Below are 27342 nucleotides of genomic sequence, written 5' to 3' on the forward strand. Positions count from 1 at the left end.
GCAAAAACTCGTCTCGCGCTCCTTGCTTCCTTCCAGAAGTTTCTTTGCTTTAGCGAGGGAGGTCCGTTCTAGATTCAAACGCTCGAACGCACTCAACCGTTAATTCAAAAATTAAGCAACCAAAAAAAGAAAAAGAAAAAATCGCCACATCCTAATTCTGATTCTGACTCTGTTTTACCGTTCTCTCCCGCGATCTAGATCTCTGCCGTTTTCTAGATTCCCATCTCCACTCTCTTTTCTCGTGCGATAAGTTCCTCGAATCGCAGTCCTGATCGAAGACGAAGACGACGGCGAAGAAGGCGATGGGCGGCGGAGGTGAATCGGAGGGGACGCCAGTGGAGCCGCGGAAGCACCCACGAACCAGCACGCCGCCACCTGGGTCCCCGGGAGGCCCGCGGCGGCGGCGGCGGCGGCGAGAACCTGCAAGATTTTAGAACAATCAATGCAAATTGTACTCTATAAATGATTCACACCATGGGCAGAATCTCAAATTCGGAGCTAGTAGATTCTGCATTAAACTGTAGAGGACTCTGCTAGGGAAAAGGAGTGACAGCTACCTGAAAAGAGAGCTTTTCTAAGGTTTGTCATGGCCTTCTCACCGACCACACCAAAGTAGTGATGCTGCAAGATGTGAGAGACTAATGATAGCAACCCTATTAGGAGAATGCGATCGAGTACCATCCAACTTCCTGCTTTGCATGTTTATGATGAAGAACCCAAAAACAGGCTTTGAGATTCCTGAGAAACCGGCTGCAATGGAGCCGATGGCTATCTTGACAAGTTCCGTCCTCCTCAACCCAAACCAGATTCTAAAGAAGTGGACTGCTTCTAATCTTTTCTTGTGCTCCTCTTGCTCAGGATCTTCTCTGAGGCTTTCTTCTATCTCTGTGCCTTTTCCACTTAAAACTCTGCTTTTAGGTGAGCCATGGGGTTGGTGAATTTCATAATCTTGCGAAGATATATCAGTTCTGTCATTCAATTAACATCATGGGCCAGTGAGAACCTGTTTCTTTTTATATCAAAATAATTGTCATGCACAAACGGTAGGAAATAATTATTATGAGGCAGCCAACCTTTCATCACGAACAACACTGATGTTCTGCATGTTGAATAAGTTGTTGTAAAATTTGCTGGTATCCAATAGGGTGCTGTGCGTTCCTGTCTCCCTAACCTGTCCATTCTCTACGACTGCAATTTCATCTGCATTAACGATGGTTGACAATCTGTGCGCAATCAAGATCACCGTTCTTCCCTGCATGGCCTTCTCCAATGCCTCTTGAACCAGCTTTTCAGATTGCGAATCAAGAGCACTTGTAGCCTCATCGAGCAGAAGTATTGGAGGATTCTTGAGAACGGCTCTGGCTATTGCAATTCTTTGTTTTTGTCCTCCTGACAGCTGGAAGCCCCTCTGCCCACCTAGTCCATCATCATGGCCCCAAAATTTAACTTAGGATCCTTGTTTTTTGTCTAATGAGAGCTTGAGAACTTTCAGATGAGACATCGTTTATTTACATCCGTTGCTCGGAGATTGCATATTTCCTCTGTCGAGTACTTATCTGGAAGCTGTGAAATGAAATTATGTGCATTTGCCATCATTGCTGCATTCTCTATTTGTTGGTCATCTGCATCCAAATTTCCTACTTTAAGGTTGTCCTTGATAGTGCCAGCAAACAGTGATGGTTCTTGGGAAACTGCTCCAATATTTTGGCGGAGGCACTTCAAATCAAGATCCTTGATGTTATGGTTATCTATGAGAATGACCCCTGAAAATATGCAATATTACCCAATCATCAGCAACCTATGCAATATTATTCAATCGTCAGCAATCTTTGTGCGCAAAAAATGTATGAGCAATAGAAGCATCAAACCGTGGGAATAATAAGGAGAGGATAAATAATTTCAGCTCAAGAGCTTGGAGGATAAAGGTTTTAGACCTTTCGATGGATCGTAGAATCTTGCAACCAGGGATATGATTGTGCTTTTCCCACACCCGCTTCTACCAACTAACGCCACCGTCTTTCCTGCTGGAATTGACAGCGTAAAACCTTGAAGAATCACCTTATCTTCTCGGATGGGTAAGCAAAGTGAATGTTCCTTATGTCAATGTTTCCCTCGATTTCCTTCAGTACGATCCCCCCTGAAGCGTTGCTAATATTTGGTTTTCTCCAGATCACCTTGAAAACTTCATTTCCTGCTGCTTTTGCCTGGTTAAATACTTGCATGTCTGGGGCAGCATAAGTGATTGAGCTGGAATGCAAAAGAAGCTACGGTCCATAATTAAGGTTATATCTTCTTCACTTCATTATATGAAGATTCTTAAAGGCATCTGATATCTCCTTAAGAGGCTCAAAATGAAATGCATCATACTCGCATTCATACAAAACTTTAGAGAACCCAAGTAGGTCGATGTTATTTCCCATGTTATGTGCAGATTAACTAGTTTGATGATCATCATTGGATTGCTTATCTAGTCGCTGTAAGACAAAACAATCTCATCCAAAAATTCTTACAAGAAAGGTAAACGTTTCTTACATAGCTCCAAGGAGGATGCTCATGACTGCTGCTATGACGTTCCCTCCACTAGATCTTCCGCCAGTGACCATGATTGCTCCGATCCATATGATTAGATCCCAAGAGGAGTTGGTCGCTGCTTGAAGCATTTCTGTTCCAACTCCCTTAATCAGCGCCTCTCCTCTGCTAATGACAGACTGCTTGTCCATGCAGTATGAGAATGATTTGATTGCGAGATCCTCTCCGACAAATGCAAAGACCGTTTTTATATGAGATATGGTCTGTACGTTGTCAAACATTAACCCATGAATTTCCAGATGATTCCCTTTTTCTTAGATTTTTTATAAATAAAAAAGGTGAAGTTTTTTCACCTGTTCCCAGCAGTAGTAGCTTCGGATAGTAAATCATTTTGGCAGCTGAGATGGCATTCATTTTGTTTGTGTAGGTGGCTCCAATCAGTAGAATCGACGGAACAACAACAACAAGTTGACCAGTGAAACTTCCCAACTGCAAATGAAGGCAATCAAGATTCCAGAAAAGAATGTGGCGAAGTACGAAAGGAAGTGCCCCAGCTGCTAGCCAAAAGTTATGTTAGCATGATCGGCAAACTTTGGTGGGGAAATCTAAAGAGCAGTCAACTTAAGGGAAAGATTGCTACCTTCTCTCCGATAGCATCCTGGATTACGCTCATGTGAGTACTTATTCCCGCAATGATTTTTCCACTCGACAATTCGGTATCAAAAGCTCCAATCTCCTGTCTGAGGACCGATCTCAGGAATTCTAATCTGATCCGTGCTGTTTGTCTTTCGCTCGCGTACATCCAGCATCCAATCTCTACAGAAAATTGGAAGCCATGCGAATGCTTTGTTACTGCGTACTTTCTATAATATTAGTTTTCTCTCCTGTAGTTAATCCAGTCCTTCTTGCTAACTTTGTTGGTAGCAGTCCAATATGATAAATGATTATATGATACTTCCAATCCCATAAAACTTGATACGATGTTCGAGAGTGGCACACAAAAATAAGCAATCTCTACTGGAGCCTAGGAAACAGTGACTTTCGAATGGCAATTAGGTGCGAAACAAGTGTGCATGTCAACAAAAAACTGTTCTGCGACTTAGCAAAAACATATGCATCTCCATCATCTTAGTAAACCAAAAGAAGCCAACCTAGGATTCCAGCAGGGAAGGTTGCAAAGGCCATGTACCACGTATGGAACAACCTGAAAGAGGTAAGAAGAAAAACACGAATGAAAAGCTCCACTGACACTGTGTGAATCATCCATAATTACTAAGTTGGTACTCAGGGCGCGCTATGAATAAATATAGCCACCAGTTGACAGTAAGCTAGGAATTCAAGCGAAGTGCAGTTATCTACCTTTTTCAGAGCATGAACCGTGTCATCTTTGTTGTCGATATGACTTCCGAAAGCATCGAGTGCTTTGCCGAGCAACAAATATCCAACTGGTTGAGCCATCCCATGGACGACAGATCCTAGCGTCCCTAGAGCCATTAAAATCCAATCAAGTGCGTCTGCATACTTCAAAAGCTTATAAAATGGCAAGCCTGTCAGTTCACTCTTCTTCTTGACGTCCTCCAGTACTTCTGTTTCCTTCCTTTCCACCTGCATGGGCTGTTCCGGCTGGGTAGACGTCTGCGCCATTTTTCTCTTTTCACATGCGGAGAGGACTGAGTGATGTGTTGAGAAAGGACGCAGTCTCTTGAAGATTATATATAATTTATGAATACTATGCTTCGCGAGGAATATATGGAGCATATCCTTTGAGCTTCGGGAAAATAATAGCGGGGTCTTTTCCTTCTCAGCATTTCCGTTGATGTTTATGAGCCTGCTGCCACAGACAAAACATACAGAAACAGACATTGTCTGAGCAAGCAATTCTTAGTTTTATTACCCTAGATTAATCGCATTCTGGTTTAAGAATACTTCGTATACACCAAAAGTGCTGGTTTAGAAAAAACTATACCGAATCAACAAATGCCAGAAAGTTCATCATTGCTCGTGGAGATTCTTTGGGGTGTATATTTTCCTCAAAACATCATGCATGTCCATTTAGGAAACATCTCACAAGATGCCTAACTAGCTAGTTAGAGTCTGTCTGTGTTGCGATATCCTTAGATGCACGACGGACATGTTTTTTCCGTTACTTGGGGATTCACCAACCTAGAAGTATCTTGGGTTTAAGCTCTTGTTAAAGCTGTTCACATTTACCGCAGAGGGACTCGTTTTGCTCAGAATTTGTCACTTCTGTAACTCATTCCTCATCTAATCTCATATCTATCCTGGTCTGTGATTATTTGTTCTGCTCAAACCCGTAACTTGGTGATCTAAGGAGTAGGAAACCCATTTCCCTCAGCTTTTCTCATCCCTTCTCTCTCTATTTCGGCGAGAAAATATTTAGCAGTTCTCTCACTGTGATGGTTGCTACCGTACGCCAAAATGAATTCCATTGTTGGGTTGATTTTTAGTAAAGTTGGGTTCTCGGGGATCAAGCTTACGGTCCATTCATCCCCGAAAAGAATGCGATATTCCTCCACTCGATTCTGGGGAGACGTTGTGATCGGACAACGTCCCTGTCTGGCAGTTAACTAATGACATCATTAGACGGCAGTTTCTCTTGTTCCATCTATGGTGGATTAGGATACTCTGATTTGACGCATTCAAGGTTCTGTTTCAGCAAAATGCAAACAAATATGAATTATGAAACGACCAAGACTTGGCCAACGAAGTAGCTTGTAGAATTGATATTAGTTTTCTCTGAGATGGCAATAAAAAAGAAAGAAAAAAAAAGGAATAGAGCCGCATATGCCGGTTTCGAATTACCTGGGGATGATATATCTCTACCTATTGCATCATCACAATGACTCTTGTTCTCTTAACGTGGATGCAACAGACATTCCTTGCTTTTCTGCATGGTCATTTTGGAAGTTTCAAGGCTCTGAGATCAGCTAAAAAGCTATAATTGGTACTAGGGTTGAGGTGATTCGCGCTCGATTTTGAAAGGGAAGTTTGCATGTCGGATATTCGGTTCGTTACTCAATACGCTCAATATGCATTAACTTCATGAAACAGATGATTCGAGAGGATATGCTTGACAGTGACCAAAATTTTTTCTTCCTCGAATCCCATCTGAGCCTTTGTAACCATCAATACATAGTCGAACGAAGCGCCTAGGCCGCGGGAAAAGGATGAAGTAGATGACATATTTTACTCAACATGTTTTCTTGTCCATCATCAAGAGTGACTGCAACCTTTCGCCGAATCATTGCGGAAGGTAGGGGATCGGTCTCTTCATTTAGGGAACTTCGACATTTACCATGAAGTTTTACCAATCGCTATTTACCTAGTAGGATATGAGCTGTGAATTGATCGCCCATGTTTTGTCCTTGTTGCTAGCTAGCTAGCAACTCTTTCCATTCGCTCATGATCAAAACTCTTGTTTAGTCCAGTTTATAGCATATCCAGACTAGAAAACGAATCCAGATCTCTTTCCTTCATCTCTAACTCAACTACCACAATTTTTTTTTTCAGCCAAAGAGAGAAAAAAAAACAAAAAGGGAGAGAACTCACTGAATTTTTGTGAATGTTTAGCATGTGTCTACAAATGTGAAAATTTGTTGAATTTTCTCCATTAATCTCTTTCCAGCTTCATTAATTAATGGAATTCTATGGTCTAGTCCAACAACTTATGGAATCGATCTTATATATAATTGGACAGTCAGATCAAAAGGAAAAAAAAAATTCAACCATGAATTATTTTGAAAAGATAGTAACTTAAGAATATTTAAGGAAAATTAACAACTATTTCGTTCATTTCATGGAAAATAACTTCCAATAAAATTCTTTTCGGATTTTCTAGTATTCGTTTCACGTAAAATGAACAGATTTAGAAAAATGTTTTCTATTGGAAAAAGACTTTAAAAATGAGGAAATTTTTTTCCATTTCTCAAAAATAGAAAACATTTTCCATAACTTCTTCCACCTCACTTTCTTTCACCAAATACATTTTTGTTTTCCATTTCTCAGAAATAGAAAATATTTTCCATTTCTCAGAAATAGAAAATATTTTCCATAACTTCTTCCACCTCACTTTCTTTCAAAAACATTTTCCTTTTATTCTTATGTTTTCTTTTTATTTTTTATTTTTAAAAATTGAGATTTTAACTTTTTTTTTCTTTCATTTTCTTTTTTTCTTCTTCCCTGGTCAATCATCGGTCTTGGTGGCGCGATGGTTGGCCATATGCTAGTTTGAGCCTCGTCATGGACCGACAGAGCTCACTTGAGGCTAGATTTGGCAAGGGCAAAGCTCGAGCTTGCCAGCCTCAGTGGAGCTTGGGCTCGCCTAGATCAACAGAGCTTGAGCTCGCCTAGATCTAGTGAGCCTTAAGCTTGCCATTTTCAGCGGAGCTTGGGCTCGCCTCGATCGGTCGAACCTCAAGCTCGCCGATCCGCGTCTTGGTCGATTCCAAGCAATCAGCCATCATCGAGGTAGGCAGTGGCGGAGGAGGAAAGAGGAAGAGGAAGGAAAAGAAAAAGGAAAAGGAAAAAGAAAGATAAAATAAAAATAAATAATAAATTCAATTTTTAAAAATTATATATAAAAATTAAAATTATTTTTTTGGTTGACTAAAAATAAAAATTCAATTTTTTGGTAATTTTTTCTAGAAAATTAAATAAGATACCAAATAGTGGAATATATCTCTTACTTCATTTTCAGTTTTCAATTGAATACCAAAAAGTATCATTATTTTCTTGTAAAATAGCTTCTTAGAAAACATTTTCCGGAAACGTGATATTTTCCGCGAAACAAATAGATGTACAAGGATAATTACTTGTTGATAGGACCATTAAGTTTACGAACTCTAAAAAAATGTTACAATCATGGAAGTATGTCACTAAGAATAAGAAAAAAGATTTATCAATATATATCATTTTAATAACACTAAAGATGAACAAAGAATTCTCAAATCATTCTTGAATCACATTTCATTTATGCACATCTTCGAGAAACAGGTTTGATCTCAATGCATGCAACATTTATGACAATATACCGTTATATAAGAAAAGGCATACATCGTGTCACATTCAAAAATACAATTTTAAAATTAGAAAAGCTAAGGTTTATTATAAATAGAAACATGGAAAATTATCGTTTTATTAAGATGTTTTTAACATCTATATAATGGAAAAACAAAACATTTTCAAACCAATAAGATTGAATTTCCAATAATTGAAAATGAACGCTCATGGACTTTTCGCTCGTCTCAAGAGTTGAATTCTAATCTTTTAATCTATGCTCCTCATTCCAACCCCTAGCCATTGGGCCGGACCGTGCCACAGTTCACTCCGAGCTCGCTGCACACGGCCGTGTCGGGTGGCTTGGGTGGAGCCAAGGTCGATTGAACTTCAGATTCGTCCCGGTGCATGAAGTCTCCCTCGGTCGCTTGTCCCGTACTCTTCGACCAGCTTCGACGTTTCAGTCGACCATTCCCACGCTTTCGCGGGTCTCGCACGTCTTGTTTTCTGGTTGCTACACCCCAAATCATTCACTTCCACATGATCAGCTTTAAAGTTGGAGGTTTTTTTTTTTTTTTGCCCTTTCTCTCATCATCATCATCTCTCGGGAAACAGAGCAACCGTGAGTGTTCCTCTCATCCCTATCTTTCTTCCTTCTACATCTCAACACTAACCTCGAAGACTCGCTTGATCGATTCAGGCTCTCAGCCATTGCATAACCAATGCACAAAGATCAGCTCCTCCTCCTCCTCCTCCTCCTCCTCCATTGCTGTTTTAGCATCGCCATCCAGAAAAATGAGTGCATACCTTAGCGGCGAGGTCAACATAAGGCCCCCATTTCAATTGAAGGGCGAAAGGGGTTGCGGCTACCAAAACTATGAGCTGACCTGCAGAAATAACCGCACCTTTCTGGATTTGTACTCGAGGGAGTACTATGTACAGTACATCAACTGCATCAACTTCACGATTAGGCTCGCCGATGTTGGGCTGCAAAAGGGCAACTGCTCGTCTCTTCCTCACCGCTCTTTGTCATGCAGTGACTTCAGCTACTACCCCATCAGTATAGATGTGGGAAATATGAAAAAGGGTCCAACATTATTCAAGACTTTGGCGATCGTGGACTGCATCGAGGCCGTCAATTCTCGGTTTTACATTGACTCTTCGTCGTGCCTCAATGAAGTCAAGTTTTCGGATTCCTCTAGTACGAGAAGGCGAGTGTACGCCATGGTCGATGTGAATGTCTCGTACGTGGAAGCTACATGCACTATAGAGCATATGGCAATGATACCTTGGTGGGTTGATGGCAACAATGTTCGCTCTTATGCGCAGATTCATGAACTTATGGTTTATGGGTTTGAACTTTCATGGCTTCCAATTGCCTGTGGACGGAATTGTAATTGGTGCGACATCAGCGACACGTACAAAATTCACTGCGCAGACAAGAAAAGTAAGGGCCTTCGAGTTTGTTTTGTTTCTTAAAAAACAAAAAAAGAAGAAGAATTTCGAGATATATATGTTCAAAATCTGTGAAAATTGAGCTCGCTCATCTGCATATCTTTGCAGAGCCCATGTGATTTGAAAATGCCCATTGAGATAAAGTAAAGAGGTAAATGCTGGTGTGGTATTTTGTACCTATAATAATAGATAATTAATTATTTAATTCGAATTCTGCCAACAATTCTTAGTGGGTTGAACTGATATACTAATTGCTTGATGATGATCCAAATAAGTGTCCCTTAAATTCCTTCAGCCTCTATTTGTCATGTATTCAACCTCTACATCTCTTGCAGGTTACCTTTTGTTTATCGGCTGGGTAATTCAAATGCCCTGGCAACATGGCATCGGTAACATTACTACAATCTTCTCATTGTGAAATTGATTTAAAGTTACTTAACGCAAACATTTAACACACCCACAATTTTCTTGCATTTATCCCAATGTACAGCACCATTCGTGGTTCTGAAATTCGTCTTGGGGGATCCATGAGTGATGATCTTGCTCCTATACATATGGAGGAGAAGACACTTAGCAATAGATCAAAATGTTGTAGAATTTTTACAATCCAACAATAACTTCTTGCCGATAAGATACTCTTACTCGGAAATCAAGAAAATCACAGGTGGTCTTAAGGACAAACTAGGCGAGGGAGGGTATGGTTCTATGTTCAAAGGAAGACTCCGAAGTGGTTGTGAGGTGGCAGTGAAGATTCTAAAGAAGGGGGAATCGGACGGGTAGGACTTCATAAGTGAAGTGGCTACAATTGGAAGAATTCATCATGTTAACGTGGTTGAACTCATTGGTTTTTGCTTCGATGGCTCGAAACAAGCTCTTGTCTATGATTTCATGCATAATGGGTCTTTAGATAAGCACATTTTTTTACGAGGACAAGGGACGTCTCTTGATTGCAAGAAACTGTACGAGATTGCTCTAGGAATAACTAGAGGGATTGAGTATCTTCATTGAGGGTGCAACATGCAAATTTTACACTTTGATATTAAACCTCACAACATTCTTCTTGACAATGATTTCACCCCAAAAGTTTTTGATTTTGGGCTTGCGAGATTGTATCCCACGGAGTACAATATTGTGTCTCTAATTGTTGCAAGAGGAACCTTGGGATATATGGCTCCAAAGTTGGTCTACAAGAATCTTGGGGGTGTCTCTTACAAAGCCGATGTATATAGTTTCGGCAAATTGTTGATGGAAATGACCACTAGAAGGAAGAATGAAGACAAGGTTACGGGGTATTCGAGTCACACTTACTTTCCTTTATGGGTTCATGACCAACTTAGTAAAGGATTGGATATTCCAGTGGAATATATTAGTGAGGAGGATAGGAGAATAGTAAAGAAGATGATAATAGTTGCTTTATGGTGTATACAGTGGATTTCAAGCGAGCGCCCTTCGATGCGCAAAGTCTTGGAAATGTTGGAAGGAGATGAAAATAATCTACAAATATCTCCCAAGCCACTATTCTATCCACCAGTGGTAGAAATGTCAACAAGGGAGGAGGGAACTTGGACTAACTGTCGCGACCTTTTTTTTTTTTTTTTTTTTTTTTGGCGCCCGCAATCGTGCACGAGCGCCTAAGGAAGCTAATGGCTTGACTGAAATTAGTTAAGCCCGGATTCTCCTAAGTCCACCAATTCACGACTTTAATAGTTTAAATTTTTAACCTGTACATTAATTTTAAAACGGAGTCGCCACTAATTGGTTTGGGGGTGGGTCGATTAGAAACCCAAGCGAAGTATTGGGAGAAATACTCGCTCCTACGCAACCAGAGAAATTAAGATCGGGATTTGATTACACTAGTTAATCACTAATGCCCTTTCGGTACCTAATCTTGTTTAATCCCTAATCTTATTTAATCCCCGAGATTTTTGGATGTTCGAGAGATTTTCCATACATTTTTTGAGTCTTTTTCTAATTTTTGGACACAAAAGGGATTTTTTGGACTTTTTTTTTTTGGTATTTTTGGAAAAATACAAGTCTTTTTTGGCTTTTTCATGAATTTGGATTTTTGGCATTTTTTGGAAAATATGAGATATTTTTGATTTTTTTTCAATTTTTCGGACAATAAAATATTTTTATATTTTTCAACATTTTTGGAAAATAAATTATTTTTTATTTTTCTCAATTTTTTTGGAAAATAAAACATTTTTTTAACATTTTTAAAACTTTTTCGGTTTTCTGAAATTAAAATATTTTTTAATATTTTTTTCGAAAATAATTATTTTTATTATTTTTTTGAAAATATTTATTTATTTAAATATTATTTAAAATAAAATTTAAAAATCCGACCCGGGCGGATCCGCGGTTGGGTCCGACCCGGCCGGGCGACCCGAATGAGGACTCGGGCCCGCGTGGGCCCGACTCAAATTTTTTTTCTTTTTTTTTTTTTTTTTTTTTTAATCGAAACGGCATCGTGGCTAGGCGTTCGGGGACACCCGCCCGGCCCGACGACCCGCTCCATGACCCGGCTCCCGGCGAAACCCTACCCCACCCGCTCCGGCTGCGACCCGACTTCCGCCGCCCCCCAGATTTCAACCCTACCCTGGTCCGAGACCCTGATCCGACTCGATGACTGGAAAATCGCAAACCCTAGGGTTTGCGAATCCGCGGCGCCGAGGGGGAACCGAGGTGTTTGGCGGCGACGGCAACTACGGCGGCGACGGCGACGCGGCGACGGCGGCGGCGGCGGCGGCGGCGGGGCGGCGGCGGGCGGCGGCGGCGGCGGCGGCGGTGGCGGCGGGCGACAACGGCGACGGCGACCACGGCGATTTAAGCAGCGACGATGGCTAGGTCAACGGAAAACGGCTACAATGAACGGCAACGGTAACGGCGACGCTTTTTTACCTTCTCTCGAATGGGGACGGCGACGGCAACAATGGCGGCAACTTAGCTTCCCGATCTGGCGCGGCGTCGGCGGATCGATCACGGCAACGGCTTCGCGGGGGTGGCACGACAACAAGCCTTCGAGGCAATGGCGTTGGGACTTGGTCGGGACGAACGGCGGTGGCACAAAGTCCGGCGGCAACAACAACAGCAGCAAAAAACTTCAGATTCGAGGCGCAGATCTCGGCCGGACCTTCCTCGGCCTCGATTCTCTTTCACTCAAGCCGATCCGAGCCTCCACCGCCGAATCCGACCTTCTCAAAGTTGCTCGCCGGCCTTCCCCCGAAGTCTCCGGTGGAGGGCAGGCCGAGCTCGCAACTCGAGTTCTCTCTCGCGCCGCCCTTCGATCTTCCCGATGTCTCTCGAAAGATCTCCGAGCTCGCCACCCCTCCGACGATGCTTGCGGCCACCTATTTATAGGTGAAGGAACCGGTGACGGAGGGGCTCGGTTGCCGGCCCTCCGGCTTGCCCACCGGTTCCGCTTGGCTGAACCGGTGTCCCATCGAGCTTTCCAAATGGGCTCGCTCAGCATTAATGGCGCCGAGGTCTTATCCTCCGGCCGACGCCGGCCTACTCTTCCTCGGCCGTAGGCCGTCCTTCACGCGTCGGCTTCCCTCGCACGCGTGAGTTGCAGAGGCGAAGGAGAGGGAATGAAGAAGAAGAAGAGAGAAAGGGGCCGGGCCGAGGGGTGAAGAAGAGGAGAGGGGCCCAAGGGCTGTGCGAAAGGGAAGGGGGCTGGGCCTTGGCTGCTTTCTGTTTTCTTTTTTGTTTTGTTTTTGTTTGTTTTCTTTTATTATCTTATTTATCCGAAAAAATAAAATAAAATAAAAACTTAATTAATAAGCCTAAATAAAATTAAGGCGTCAACACTAACCAAGGCAATAATACTCTTGAGTATACTAGTAGTAGTGTTCCACAAGTACAGAGACGTGTCCAAACCAATCGATCCAGTGACACACGTGATAGATAGAAGCTAATCACATTAACGATGTTCCTATGTGCATCTCCCTTCATGGCCATCATCAAATTGTATATGTTTATGAATATGCTTATAAATCTCAATTACGACAGTGTTGTTTTTGGTATTTTCATATTAACGTTTTTATTAATTATAATTTGACTTTCTCCATTTCAAAAGCTAGGGACAATTTTTAGCGTGATATATCGGGTGCGAGTTTGGGTTTCGAAGTCTTTGCACAGATAGTGGAGATTTTATCGACTTTTTATTTTACCGAGAATTAGTTAAAAATCAAAGTACGGAATACTAAGTGACATCAAAAGACTACCTTTCCCTTAATAGAAGAGATCAATAAAATTCTTATTTCTTTTTACGAGGTTGCTAAGGTTATTTAGTGGTAAATGTGCACCTGAGAATGATGGAAGTTCCTCTTTTCAGATTAGTTAGTTATTTTGGATCGTGTTCCATCTCGCAGCTTGTCACTTGAAATTGCCATCGCTGGCATACGTCAATCTTCTCATTATGAAATAAATCAATTTCGCTAAATGATAACATTCAGCCTTATCATTTCGTATGTTTACCAAAGAGTACAGGTGCAACAAGCTTAATTAAATTCGTCTGAGGAGCCCCATGTGAGGTGATACTATTAAGACGCAAATGGAGAAGGAGACAATTAGCGATGGACGAATACATTCAAGAGTTTTTGCAATCTAACAACTGTTTAGCCATCAAGAAGATCCACCGACGGCCGTTAGCATGTACCGACAAAAGTTAAATTTTGTTCAATTTTCTCCATTAATCTTTTCCCAGCTCTATTGTTAAATTTTGTTTCATTTTATTCCCAGGAGAAATCTTGAATTTTATTAGAATTAAATTGGTTCAATAATTAATGGGAAATTCTATGGTGTAGTCCAACAACTTAGGGAATCAATCTTGTATGTAATCGGGACTGTCGGATCAAAAGGGGAAAAAAAAAAATCAACCGTGGATTATTTTGAAAAGATATTAAATTACAAATATTTAAGGAAAAGTAATGACTATAAGATTGCCAACTTTATTTTTCTCCATTGTTTATTTTATCGTTGGTTAAGGAAAATTACGACATAGGAGCATAATTACTTATTGATAAGACCGTTAAGTTAATAAGCTATGAAAAAAACGTTACAGTTGTGGAGTTATGCCACTAACAATAGGAAAAAAAAAGATTTATCAATATATATATCATTTATTTAATAACACTAAAGATGAACGAAGAATCCTTAACTCATACTTATATCTCATTTGATTTATGCATGTCTTCAAGAAGAGGTTTGACCTCCAAGTGTGCAACGTACATGACATTATACTAGTACATGAGAGCAGGGATACATCATGTCACATCCAAAATACAATTTTAAAATTTGAAAAGTTGAGGTTTTGTTGTAGATAGAATAAACATGGGAAAATTATTATTTTACTAAGATTTTTTAACATCTACATGATGAAAAGTAAAATATTTTCAAACCAATCTGAGCAAATTTCTAATAATTAGAAAATGAACTCACATGAACTTTTCGATCTTGTCTTAAGAGTCGATCTTCCAGTCTACACCCCTCACCCCAATCCTTAGCCATTAAGCCGAGCCGCGCCAAGTTTTGGTCTGCGCTCGCTGCGCAGCTGTGCTGGGTGGCCCGGGCTAGGGCAAAGTCGATTGAACTTCAAATTCGTGCTGCGTATGGAGTCTCCCTTGGGTGCCCGTCCGGTACGTCGACCGGCTTGACTTTTCAGCCGACCATTCCCAAACTTTTGCTCGTCAAATACGTCTCATTTTGTGGTCGCAACACCCCAAATCATTCACTTCCACACAATTAGTCTGTCGTTGGAGATTTTTCCTTTTCCCATTATTATTTTGAGAGATAGAGCAACTAAAATTATTCCTCTCATCTTTCTTCTTCTACATCTCAACACTCAACACTCAAGACTTGCTCGATTGATTCTTCCTGAGATTGCATAGCCAATGCATAAAGATCAACTCCTTGTTCTTCTTCTTCTTCATTGATCTTTTAGCTTCGTCATCGAGAATAATTAGTGCACCACCTCTTGTAGCGAAGTCAACATATGCTGCCTGTTTCAATTGAAAGGCAACTCGAAAGGTTGCAATGACTATAATTATGAGTTCGCCTGCATAAATAACCACACCATTTTGGATTTGTACTTGAGCAAATACTTTGTACGGTGCATCGACTACACCATCTTCACGATTAGGATTACTGAGGAAAAAGTGTCGAAATAGTTATAAACCTATTATATTTATGTTAATTTAATTCAAACATTTTAAACTAATGCAAATTTAATCCTAAAACCTTATAACTTGGTATTTTAATTTTCTATTTCTTTTTTTTTCATTTGATTTATATATATATATATTTATTCAAAATTAAAGGGTGAAAGCTATCATGAAGGCCCCACCGTTACTCTCATTTAAAGGAGTAACGTTGTTGTCATCTTCTTATTTTCTAAAGTCAACTTCGTCAGTAGTCAAGTAGAGTTGTTAGTGCCGTGACATGCGGGTGTTGTCCAAGGAGAAGACATTGTGCGCAGAAGGAAGTTTCATGAAGGCTTTTCTGCGGAAATTCTATGGCACTAGGAATTTCCCACGCCCCATTAACCCCACAAGACCTGTCGCTTCAAGAAGACTTTGACTTTGACCTTCTAGGAGTTGGAGAACTCTCCACCACCAATAAACTCACTAGCAACTAAATTGCAAGATGAGGGTGGCATGGCATTTGATTTGTTACATTTTCAAGACGATATGAAATCTTTACATGGGCAATGTGCCTAAAATGTACCAGGACAAATGGAACTGCATATATCATGTTACATTTAAAAAGATTTCAAAATTAGAAAAGTCGGGATTCATAATTAAAAAGCATTAATCATGGGAAAATTTACTATTCTACTAAAATTTTCTTTTAACATCTTCAAGATGAAAAGAAAATTTTTATTTTCAAGCCAAATGCATCGCGCGAGTCTCCGGCCAGAAGTAAAAGTCAAGTAGATGGTGTGCTAAAATCTACAAAAGATTATCCAAATGTCGATTGTATGCATCATTCAGTACACAAGATTCAATAAATATTCTTCATGCATTTGGCATTTTGCTTGTTTTCTTCCCAACCAACCCCTAACCACAGGGTTGGGTTCACTCTGAGCTGGCCGCGTTGGATTGGGCCGGGCCGGTTCGACGTCGATTGCAGTTTAGATTCGTCGCGATGCATTAATTGGCCCCTTGTGCTTGTGCCGTGCATTGACCGGCTTTTGACTTTTCAGCCGACCATTCCCACACTTTTGCTTTCCTAGTACGTCCCATTTTTTGTGGTCGCTAGGCCACCATCGCTCGCCTCCACACAATTGAGTCTGTAGTCGGAGATCTTTCCTTCTCTCGTTATTACTTCAAGAATAGTTTTTGAAGTAATGGAGACGGAGACATTTAGCAATGGGTGAAAACACGAAATAGTTTTTGCATATTTGTTATTTGAATAAAGTGGGTTATAAAATATATAATGAGATTGGAGTTTAGAAAAATCGATGCAAACACAACAAAATGCACTACTATTAGGAAGTGTAAGGTGTTTCTCATCTTTTCATATTTCCAATTTATCCTTTCAATCATGAGAAGTCATGTCTAAAATTCAAACTTCTCAAATTTTTAGTGATCTTTTCTTTGTTGTTGTTGTTGTTGTTGTTCTTATTATTATTATTATTATTATTATTATTATTATTATTATTATTATTATTATTATTATTATTATTATTATTATTATTATTATTATTATTATTATTATTATTATTATTATTATTATTATTATTATTATTATTATTATTATTATTATTATTATTATTATTATTATTATTATTATTATTATTATTATTATTATTATTATTATTATTATTATTATTATTATTATTATTATTATTATTATTATTATTATTATTATTATTATTATTATTATTATTATTATTATTATTATTATTATTATTATTATTATTATTATTATTATTATTATTATTATTATTATTATTATTATTATTATTATTATTATTATTATTATTATTATTATTATTATTATTATTATTATTATTATTATTATTATTATTATTATTATTATTATTATTATTATTATGATTATTATGATTATTATGATTATTATTATTATGATTATTATGATTATTATGATTATTATTATTATTATTATTATTATTATTATTATTATTATTATTATTATTATTATTATTATTATTATTATTATTATTATTATTATTATTATTATTATTATTATTATTATTATTATTATTATTATTATTATTATTATTATTATTATTATTATTATTATTATTATTATTATTATTATTATTATTATTATTATTATGTGTTTCCCTAGGAGTATTCCTTATTTCATGTTGAGAAATTTCAAATGATCACGAGAAAGACATGGCCCATAATTGATTGTTGTGTTATGCATGATTAACATAAAATATTAGTTTCCTTCTTTTTCATCATCCTCTTCTAAATTAAATATATATAATTTCTTTAGTGACACTCACAGTTAAATAAAAAATCCTTCAATCATCAATCAATCACATTTAATTTTTGCACATCTTCAAGAAAACAGACTTCACACGTCATTGAACTTTTTTTTTCCGGCGACCATTCCCACTACTTTCTGTGTCTGATGCATCCATTTGTCGGTCGCCACACCGTGCGAGTCACTTGCTTCCTCCACACTCAAAGAGGAGTCGTCGGAGATATTTCCTGCTCTCTTCATCGTTTTAAGGAGGGAGCAACCCATGGTATTCCTCTCATCTTTGTCTATCTCTCCTTTGCGTATCGACACTAAACACTAGATTTGCTTAATCAATTCGTGCTCTCCGCTACTGCATAAGCTATGCACCAAAATCAACCCCTTCTTCTCCTCCTCCTCTTCCTTCTACATCGGTCTTTTAGCATTGCCATAAAAAATAATCACTGCACAACCTCTTGCGGTGAGGTCGCAAACATAAGTTACCCATTTCGGTTGATGGGAGACCCGAAATTTTGCGGCCACAGTAATTATGAGCTAGCCTGCAAGGATAACCGCACCATTTTGGATTTTAACTCGGGCAAGTACTTTGTACACAACATCGACTACACCATCCAAAATATTAGGGTCGCTGATGTCAAGCTGCAAAAGGGCAATTGCTCATCCCTTCCTCACCAATCTTTAGGGGGCCCTTATGAATGGCCCATGGATGCTTATCAAGGTTTTTCGAAGGCTGTTTCGATCGTGAGTTGTGTGAAGGCCGTGGATTTTCCATTTTACATTGATGCTTCGTCATGCCTTGGTGGGCTTCCATCACTTAATTTCTCTGGTGCGAGAAGGCGAGTGTATGCCTTGGTCAATGCAAATGCCTCATCTATGGAAACTGCATGCACTATAGAGTTTATGGTAACGCTGTCAGAGTGGGTTGATGAAAATGATCTTCATTCCTATGCGCAAATTCACGAACATATGGTTTATGGATTCGAGCTTTCATGGTGGAATCCTTCGCACACCAAGATAGGTAAGCACTTTTGAGTTTGTTCAATTTCTTATAAAGAATAGCAGGGGTGTCATAACTTTAATACGATTCTCATTTAAGTGTTATCATTTTTTTTATTATTATTTAAGTGCCACATTGAAATAAAATCGATCATTTAAATGTTGTTTTTGGCAAATCGTCATACTAATTTTTTTTTATTAATTTTTCATTTTGACATGAATTCTTTTTATTTTTAATTTTTTTAATTAATTGTTCAAATCAACAATGGCAATGTTACATAGGACGACCAGTATTCATGTCGGATTTTCCGATAAGACAAATCATTGATGACTCTTAAGTGATTGAATTCAAATTTGTGGCACTCAAGTGAACAAAAAAAAAAAAAAAAAATGTTATGACACTCAAGTGAGCGTCGTACAAAAGTTATGGTACTTTTTTAATATACTTATCCCAAAATATTGTTAGGATATATTTGGTCAAAGACATGTGAAATTCCACTAAACGTGAAATGGAGCTAAGATCTTGTAGCTAGTTCAATGTTGTTGTGGTATTTTATAAGTACAACAACGAATACATTTTCATTCATTTGTTAATTTAAATAATTAGAATTCCGCCAGTAAATCTTAGTGGATTGAACTTGATATACTCAATTATCATTTTTTGCCTATGATCTAAATAAGTGTCTTTTATTTTCTTCAGATTTCATTTGTTACATATTCTATCTCTTTTGCAGATATCGCCTATGGCCTCGCTCATACTCTCTGGCGTATTGAACATATCTCGTTCCTTCCCATCGGTAAACATCAATACAATCTTCATTTGTGAAATAAAGTTAGTGTTCCTAAATACAAACATTCAACACACGCACAAATTGGTTATTCATATAACAATAAATATATTATCTATTCAATTGTTTATCTATTTAGTCCAAATTCTGCCCACAAATCTTAGTGGATTGAACTGATATACATTGCTTGATTATGGTCTAAATAAGTGTCTTTTAAATGTTCTTCAGGTTTCGTTCGTTACAAACTCAATCTCTATTCGGAAACAGGGAACCACTACCTTGATGTGGTGGTGCGCTTTCTCTTGGACATCGGTAACATTACTATATTAATCTCATTGTGAAATTGACTTTGAATTTCTAAATGCAAACATTTAACACATTCACAAATTGGCTATAAAAAATACAGTGCTTCAGTGCATGGTTGTGAAATTCATCTTTGGGGCCCCATGCGTGATGACATTACTAATACGCAAATGGAAGATAAGACACTTAGCAATGGATCAAAATGTTGAAGAATTTTTGCAATCTAACAATAACTTCTTGCCGATAAGGTATTCTTATTCGGACATCAAGAAAATCACGAGTGGCCTTAAGGATAAACTAGGTGAGGGAGGGTACGGGTCTGTGTTCAAAGGAAGACTCCGGAGCGGGCTGTGAGGTGGCGGTCAAGATTCTAAAGAAGGAAAAACGAATGGGCAGGACTTCATTAGTGAAGTAGCTACCATTGGTAGAATTCATCATGTTAATGTTGTTGGACTCATTGGTTATTGCTTTGAGGGCTCTAAACAAGCTCTTGTCTACGATTTCATGCATAATGGATCTCTGGATAAGCACATTTTCTCAGGAGGACAAGGGATTTCTCTTGAATGCAAGGAAGTGTATGAGATTGCTCTCGGAGTGGCTAGAGGGATTGAATATCTTCATCGAGGATGCAATATCCAAATTTTACACTTTGATATTAAGCCTCATAACATTCTTCTAGACAGGGATTTCACCCCAAAAGTTTCCGACTTTGGGCTCGCAAGATTGTATCCCACGGATTACAACACCGTGTCTTTGACTGCCGCGAGAGGAACCTTAGGATACATGGCTCCCGAGCTTGTCTTCAAGAACCTTGGTGGCATCTCTTACAAAGCCGATGTCTATAGTTTTGGAAAATTGTTGATGGAAATGGCCACTAGAAGGAAGAACGAGGACAAGGTTACAGGGTGTTCGAGTCACACTTACTTTCCTTTATGGGTTTATGACCAACTTAGCAAAGAATTGGAAATTCTAGTGGAAGTTAGTGAGGACGAGAGGAAAATAATAAAGAAGATGATAATAGTTGTTCTTTGGTGCATACAATGGAACCCTAACGATCGCCCTTCGATGCGCAAAGTCTTGAAAATGCTCGAAGGAGAAGTAGATGATCTACAAATATCTCCCAAGCCACTCTTTTATGCAACAGAAATGTCAAGAAGGGATGATGGAACTTGGACTGATGAAGGCAATAATACCATGTGACATCCCGATTTTCCAATTCTATTTTTAATAAATTGATACGGGCATTTCGTTGGCACGCATATAGTTCTTTTCGAGTTGGCCACTCATGTAAACTAGTCTATCGGGGAAAGCTGTTAAGAGTTTCTAATGCATCGACTCGAGAATTTGACCAGAAGCGACATTTCAACCGAGCTAGTCTCGCAGGGTCATTACGGCACAATTAAAATCGATTAGAGATCGGAAATAGGTCGACTCGACGAGGCATGTGATCAGTGTGGGTGATTCCACCGATCGCACAATTCTTGTCGATCGATACTTTGACCGACTTTTCTATCGATTGGGTACACTTGTGTTCGATTTGAAACCTGAGATTACCCCGACAACCGAAAGTCGCCAATGTTTCAAAGATGTACATTGTGGCTTGAGATGATCAACCACAGTCAAATGCATAAAAATCTCTAAAGGCTACCCGTAGGTTGGACCGCGCCAGTATCGTGCCAAAGTGAAATTAACCGTGGAATTGAGATCGAATCCAAATGGAGTGCAGGTGTGTCACAAATCATTTTAGGATCATTGACTTATTTTTGGAAGATTTTTCATGCAATCGAGTTTTTCAAAGAATTAAATCGAAAAATGGCTAATTTGGCTCGAGAAATTAGTAGGCCCGTTTTGGTACTTTTGGGACTTAAGTTGGTTCTATGGACAAGTGAAGATGTGAATTGAAGTGTTGTGACATTGGATTAATTTTATGGACTTCAATTTGATTCAATTGGAAGAGAATCAAGTGAAATCAAGAATGGTCGTACAAGATTTTGGACCCCGGCGAAAATGAAAGTGCAACCATCGGAGAAGTTGGCGAGATTTGAGTGAGTGGAAGATGACATGGGATGATGTCATGGTGGTGGAGGCGCGGTTGAGATCTCGACACGTGGACGGTGGAGATTTGCCCGAGAAAAGGTGACCCATCACCATCATCTTCCTCCTTGAATCAAGGAGTTGTCTTGGAACTTGGAAAGGGAGAGAGAGAGAGAGAGAGGCGTGCGAACCAGAAGCTCGGCCGGCCTCCCCCTTCGCTCGTCCGGCCGCTCGGCCGCTCGTCGCCGGCCGCCCCTCCGCCCGCTTGCCGTCGCTCAGCTCGCGTGCACCTCCGCTTCTCTCCTCTATCCTCTTTCTGCTGTTCGGTGCCCTTGTTGTGCGAAGATCAGAGCAAACCGAAGCAGCATGTCCCGCTCGCCGTCGGAGCAGCTGCACGCCTCCGCCCGTCGCCGTGGCGCCGCCCTAGCGCGCGGTGCTGCCCGCGCGTCTCAGCCCCCTCACGCCGTCGCCCCTGTTTCAACCGAGATCCAGCAGCTTCTTCGAGTAGCTCAGGCCATCACCGGAGCTCCCTCCGCCGCCGTCGACCTCCCCTTCAGCCCGTCCAAGCCCTCGCCGGTCTCCTCCGCCGTTCCTCCGCCCAAACCGGCGCCGGATCTGCTCCCTCTCGGCCCCAAGCAGAATCTGGAAAAATGGGTATGGCAGCGGGTGTTTGGCCCGTTTTGGCCGCCTTCCCGAGCCCGGATGTTCGGCTCGCTTTGAGGAAAGTCGATCCCCGCGTCGTCCCCGTCGTTTTGGTCCGCTCGGCTCGCTAATCCGGTGAGTTTAGCTCACTAAATCTTGATTAGACGGTTAATGATGCCTTAAGTGTGCTTAGTCTAAGTTAAGTAAGTTTAGGTGGTTAGATTAGTTTATTTGGTTGAGGATTATATTAAGATGCTTAATTAAGTTAAAGTGTGTTTAGTTTAAAGTTAAGTATGTTTATTTTAATATAAAGCCTTGATGTGACATAATAGGGTTTTACTTTTGAATTATTTAATGATTTCGAATTCTGAATTTATAATATTATATTATATTCCGAAATTATTAAAATATTATTATTTATAAAAAATGGAAAAATTATTTTTGACCCCGATTGCTTAGAATTTCGTGCCGATCGCTGCTGTGTAATCGGATTTTGAAATTGATGATTGGATATTATAAATTGAGCGATCGTGAAAATATGTATATTATTATTATATTAATTTTCGGAATAAATTTAATTATTTAATAAATTCCGAAAATTATTTTGGGACCCTAAATTCTCAGAATTTTGTGCTGATTGCTGCAGCGTATTCAGATTTTGAATTTGATGATTAGATATTCAAATTGAGTGATGATTGGTGCAATTAATTATCTAATTGTTGTGTGCCAAGTTGAAAGACTCGGGTCGCAAGAGTGGCTAGGCCGACTGGATCCTTATTCTACTAGAAATGCCGTCAAGGAGTGACGTGGCTCGGTCGCAGTGAGTGGCTAGGCCGATTGGACCTTGTTCTTCTAGAAATGCCGTCAAGGGAGTGACGTGGCTCGGGTCGCAGTGAGGGCTAGCCGACTGGATCCTTATTCTACTAGAAATGCCGTCAAGGGAGTGACGTGGCTCGGGTCGCAATAGTGGCTAGGCCGACCGGACCTTTTGTTCTTCTAGAAATGCCGCAAGGGAGTGACGTGCTCGTCGCGCAGTGGCTAGGCCGACCGGACCTTTGTTCTTCTAGAAATGCCATCAAGGGAGTGACGTGGCTCGGGTCGCAGAGTGGCTAGGCCGACCGGACCTTTGTTCTTCTAGAAATGCCGTTAAGGGAGTGACGTGGCTCGGGTCGCAGAGTGGCTAGGCCGACTGGATCCTTATTCTACTAGAAATGCCGTCAAGGGAGTGACGTGGCTCGGGTCGCAGGGTGGCTAGGCCGACGGACCTTTGTTCTTCTAGAAATGCCGTCAAGGGAGTGACGTGGCTCTGGTCAGCAGAGTGGCTAGGCCGACCGGACCTTTATTCTTCTAGAAATGCCGTACTGTTAGTAGATAGCCGACCTCCGAGTAGGCTATGCCCTTGTGTGGCAGTGAATGATAATTGGAATGCGTGCTAAGTGCGATTATGATTTATATGAAAGTGATGGCTTTTCAATTGTTTGAATTATTATTACTACCTGAGATTGTGTGATATAAATTGTGCTAATCTGCAGAAGGAATTAAGACGAGGTAAGTCTTCGTGTGACGTGGCTAGGCCACCCGGGTGTATTTTCTTCTAATAGGGGCTTAGGGGTTGAACTTGGCCGAGACATCGTCTCATCCCGGTTGTGAGATTAAAATTTCAGGTCCCCTGTGGACTGAGGGCCAGATAGCTTTGGTTGGCCTTGAGGAGTTGCGATGTGAAGTCGTAAGATTGGAGAACGTGTTCGACTTGTAGGTCGAGGATTGTTCATTTTTTTTTTAGAGCCTCTTTTGTAGACTGTTGGCCGTAGACCATTGTTTGTAATTCTGTTGATTTGTGAAAGCGTTATGTGGTGATTTTGCTTCCCGCTTTTCTATCCCGTAATTTATTGTCAGGGGTTTTATAATACGCTTCCGCATGTGCACTAAAGAATTGATTGGGTCGGCGACTTAACCTGGGACGTCGCATTTGAATGACCATGGTGGGATGTTGGTGCGCTCGAGGTTCGGGGCATGACATCCCCGTTTAAGTGGTATCAGAGCATGGTCTGTGTATGGAGTGATAAGGTGCGATGAGTCATGGGATAGTTAGTAGGAAAGGCTTTATTTATGCTGATGCATGTGGTTGATAGCTGTTTGGTAGTGTGTTTGTGGGGTCACTCAAATGTCCTACTATGATTTATTTCTGATTAATGCTAAGTGGACCTCACCAGAACGTTAAGGCCGATTTGGTTTTAGTGATAATGAATACTTCTATAACAAAATCCCATTCCCTGTAATCAGACTCATAATGGTATTCAGTTTGAGTTGTTTTGACTGTTTAAACACTTAAATTTAGAATCACATGCCTCCAGGTCTCGTGTTTTTTATTCAAGGCCTAGGCACCAGAGTCTAATCCTTGAGGTCTCTAGCTTGGGAGCTAAAATCCCTAGTTCAGCTCGATTATCATGTGCTCAAATCTTGGGTCTCCGTCCCATCGTCGGTCCTTGGCATACCAAGCTTAGGCACTAGGATCTCGATTTCAGGTGGTGGGGTTATGGGCTGTCCTCGAGGTCTTGAGTCGAGGCCTCAGGTTCTCGGGTGTAGGGGGCTCGAGTTGACCTTCCCCTCCTCACACAGTCAATCGTGATAGAAAGAGGTGATGGACCAGGATTATTCCATGACTTTGTTGGTGATGGAGTATAATTTTTTATGATCGTGGAATTTTATTAAAGGTTGCTAGGTAATTTACTGCCATACATATGTATATAGTCTTTCTTCTAAATTTTAAAAAATCAATGAAGAAGTCTGGATATCGCGAGGTGGAGGAGGTTGCAGAAGAGCGGAGACTTCAGGGAAGCACTTTTCGTCGATTGGACAAAGGCTTCCATTGGAAATGCTTTGCTCGAACACGAAACGCCTGCGAACTTTTCCGCGGAAGGCAGCAACTTCGAATTATCTTTCAACGGAGCTAACCATCTACGCTTTATCTGTTACTTGCATTTTATATATATGAAAGATTTCAGCCCATGAACTTGGTGTATACAAGTAGTGTTGTCTGACGTCAATGCTTCAACGATAAGTAAAGACCGTAAAACTCTAATTACTTGTGGTTTTCACTAAGATGACTTTGCAAACCACAATAAGCCGTGATTTCAACCGAATATTTAAATCCAATTCCTTTAGCAAAACAAGCCTCAGTGCTACTAGTATCACTTCTTGGGCCACACTATAATCAACAGGGTCTAATTCATCTTCAGAACTGAAACAAAATTGATCGTTTCATTAAGGAATGTTCCTCATGAGGGTCAAGCGGCATATGCCCCCAAGTGTTAAACGAAGCCATTTGGAACAGTGACAATACTCGAACTTCAAAGCATTCAACATCGCCATTCACAATTTCATATTTCCTTCAATTAATTCAAGTTTAAGGACAATACTTAACATTTTCAATTAGTCCATGGACTATATTGAATATGTATCAAAACTTTAATGACTATATTAAAAAAATTAACATTTTAGGGACAACGTTGCATATTCGAATAATATTTAAAGATTATATTGAACAAATAAAGTATACAACCATTTGTGTAATCATCCTATATTTTTACTAGTGCACTTTGAGTTATGAATTTAGCACAAACATCAGTGCTGAGAATGACCCGGAAAAGATGGACGAGCTTGTTGCTCGAGCATCTTTGAAATTTGGCGCATCACAGTCCATGACGATGACACCTGTTTTGCACCTTCCCCAAATTTTCTTCCACGAGATTGTCCAGGATGGTTCGCAGCGCATTATCTTTTTTTTTTTTTTTTTTTTCCAATTCTCTGTTGCTCGTCTACACACGTTCCACGACTTTGACTTATCGGATGACGAATTCCGCACTTCGTCGTCTTCTGTCTTGTGAGATGGACCAACCCATTATTTTGATTCCCAATAGGGGCGACTAAGAGGCTACATCGTCTTCAAAAACCTTGCTCATTTGTTTATATTAGCTTTCCGATCCGACTCAATTCGTGACTTGATCAATTCCACTTTCCTGTAATTTCATTTGATTTAATTTCTTCTTAATTGAAACCCTTTGCAAGTGCACACGCAACAAACATTGCAATGCTACAAAAACTAGCCCTTGCTCTTGTTATTCTTTTACGTGGGTACTATCCATGTGGGATATCACCTCATGTCTGATGAGCTTTGGCCACCATCTTTTTTATTAAGTTCGTCTTAGGAGCACCGAGATTTGGGATATTGTTAATGCACAAATGGAGAAGGAGACATTTAGCAATGGATGAAAACATGGAAGAGTTCTTGTATATGTATTATTTGAATAAAGTGGGTTATAGGATGTTAATAAATATAGATAATGGGATGGAAGTTTAAAATGATCGATGCAAACACAACAAAATGCACTACCATTATAGAGTGTGAGGTGTTTCTCCACTTTTCATATTTTCAATTTATTATTTTCATATGAAAAGTCATGTCTAAAATTTACACTTTTCAGATTTTTATTGATCTTCTCTTCATAGTTTGTTTGTTGATTTGTTTCCCTAAGAATATTCCTCATTTCAAGCTGAGAAATTTCAGTGATCACACGAAAGTTTGGCACGTAATATATTGTCCTGTTATGTATGATTAACATAAGAAAATATTAGCTTCCTTCTTTTCATGATCCTATTCTAAATTTAATTTATATCATTTCTTTAATAACAATCAAAGTTGAATATAGAATCCTCCAATCATGACTTAATCACATTTTATTATTGCACATTTTAAAGAAAAATGTGGGATCTTAACATGCGCAACGCACATGAGATTGTATTGCTACTTACGGAAAGGCATAAATGAAATTACATTTGAAAATGCAATTTCAAAATGAGAAAAGTTGAGGTTTGTAATAAAAAGAATAGATGTGGGAAAATTCATTATTTTAATAAGATTTTTTTAACACCTTCAAGATAAAAGAAACAAATGTTCAAGCCAAATGCATCACGCGAGTCTTCGGCTACAAATAAAAGTCGAGTATATCAAGTGCTAAAATCTGCTAAAAGGTTATAAGAAGGTAGACTTCACGCATCATTAAGTCCACTAGATTTGCTTTTGCTCCCTTTGCCTTGAAGGCCGGGCCAAGGTCGATTGAAC

General features: G+C 39.7%; 1 protein-coding gene and 1 pseudogene across 2 annotated transcripts; one reads left to right on the top strand and one right to left on the bottom strand.

Annotated features, from left to right (window-relative positions):
- Nucleotides 1-777: 777 nt before the first annotated feature.
- The window catches only part of LOC120289602, a 90596-nt pseudogene continuing 64031 nt past the window's right edge, over nucleotides 778-27342 (bottom strand).
- Nucleotides 17770-19858, top strand: LOC104427048 (RING-H2 finger protein ATL22). Of its 2 annotated transcripts, none has more exons than XM_039304726.1 (3): nucleotides 17770-18475; nucleotides 19188-19250; nucleotides 19470-19614. In XM_039304726.1, exons 1-3 carry the CDS (start codon nucleotides 17821-17823, stop codon nucleotides 19580-19582), a joined length of 831 nt encoding a protein of 276 aa, XP_039160660.1. In that variant the 5' UTR covers nucleotides 17770-17820; the 3' UTR covers nucleotides 19583-19614. The 2 variants fall into 2 exon arrangements, 1 of the variants encoding a protein (XP_039160660.1); XR_005547628.1 differs by lacking the exon at nucleotides 17770-18475 and adding an exon at nucleotides 19648-19858 and having other exon boundaries at nucleotides 18957-19250; nucleotides 19470-19553.

Source organism: Eucalyptus grandis, chromosome 11 (genome assembly GCF_016545825.1).
Source record: "Eucalyptus grandis isolate ANBG69807.140 chromosome 11, ASM1654582v1, whole genome shotgun sequence".
Classification (NCBI taxonomy): domain Eukaryota; kingdom Viridiplantae; phylum Streptophyta; class Magnoliopsida; order Myrtales; family Myrtaceae; genus Eucalyptus; species Eucalyptus grandis.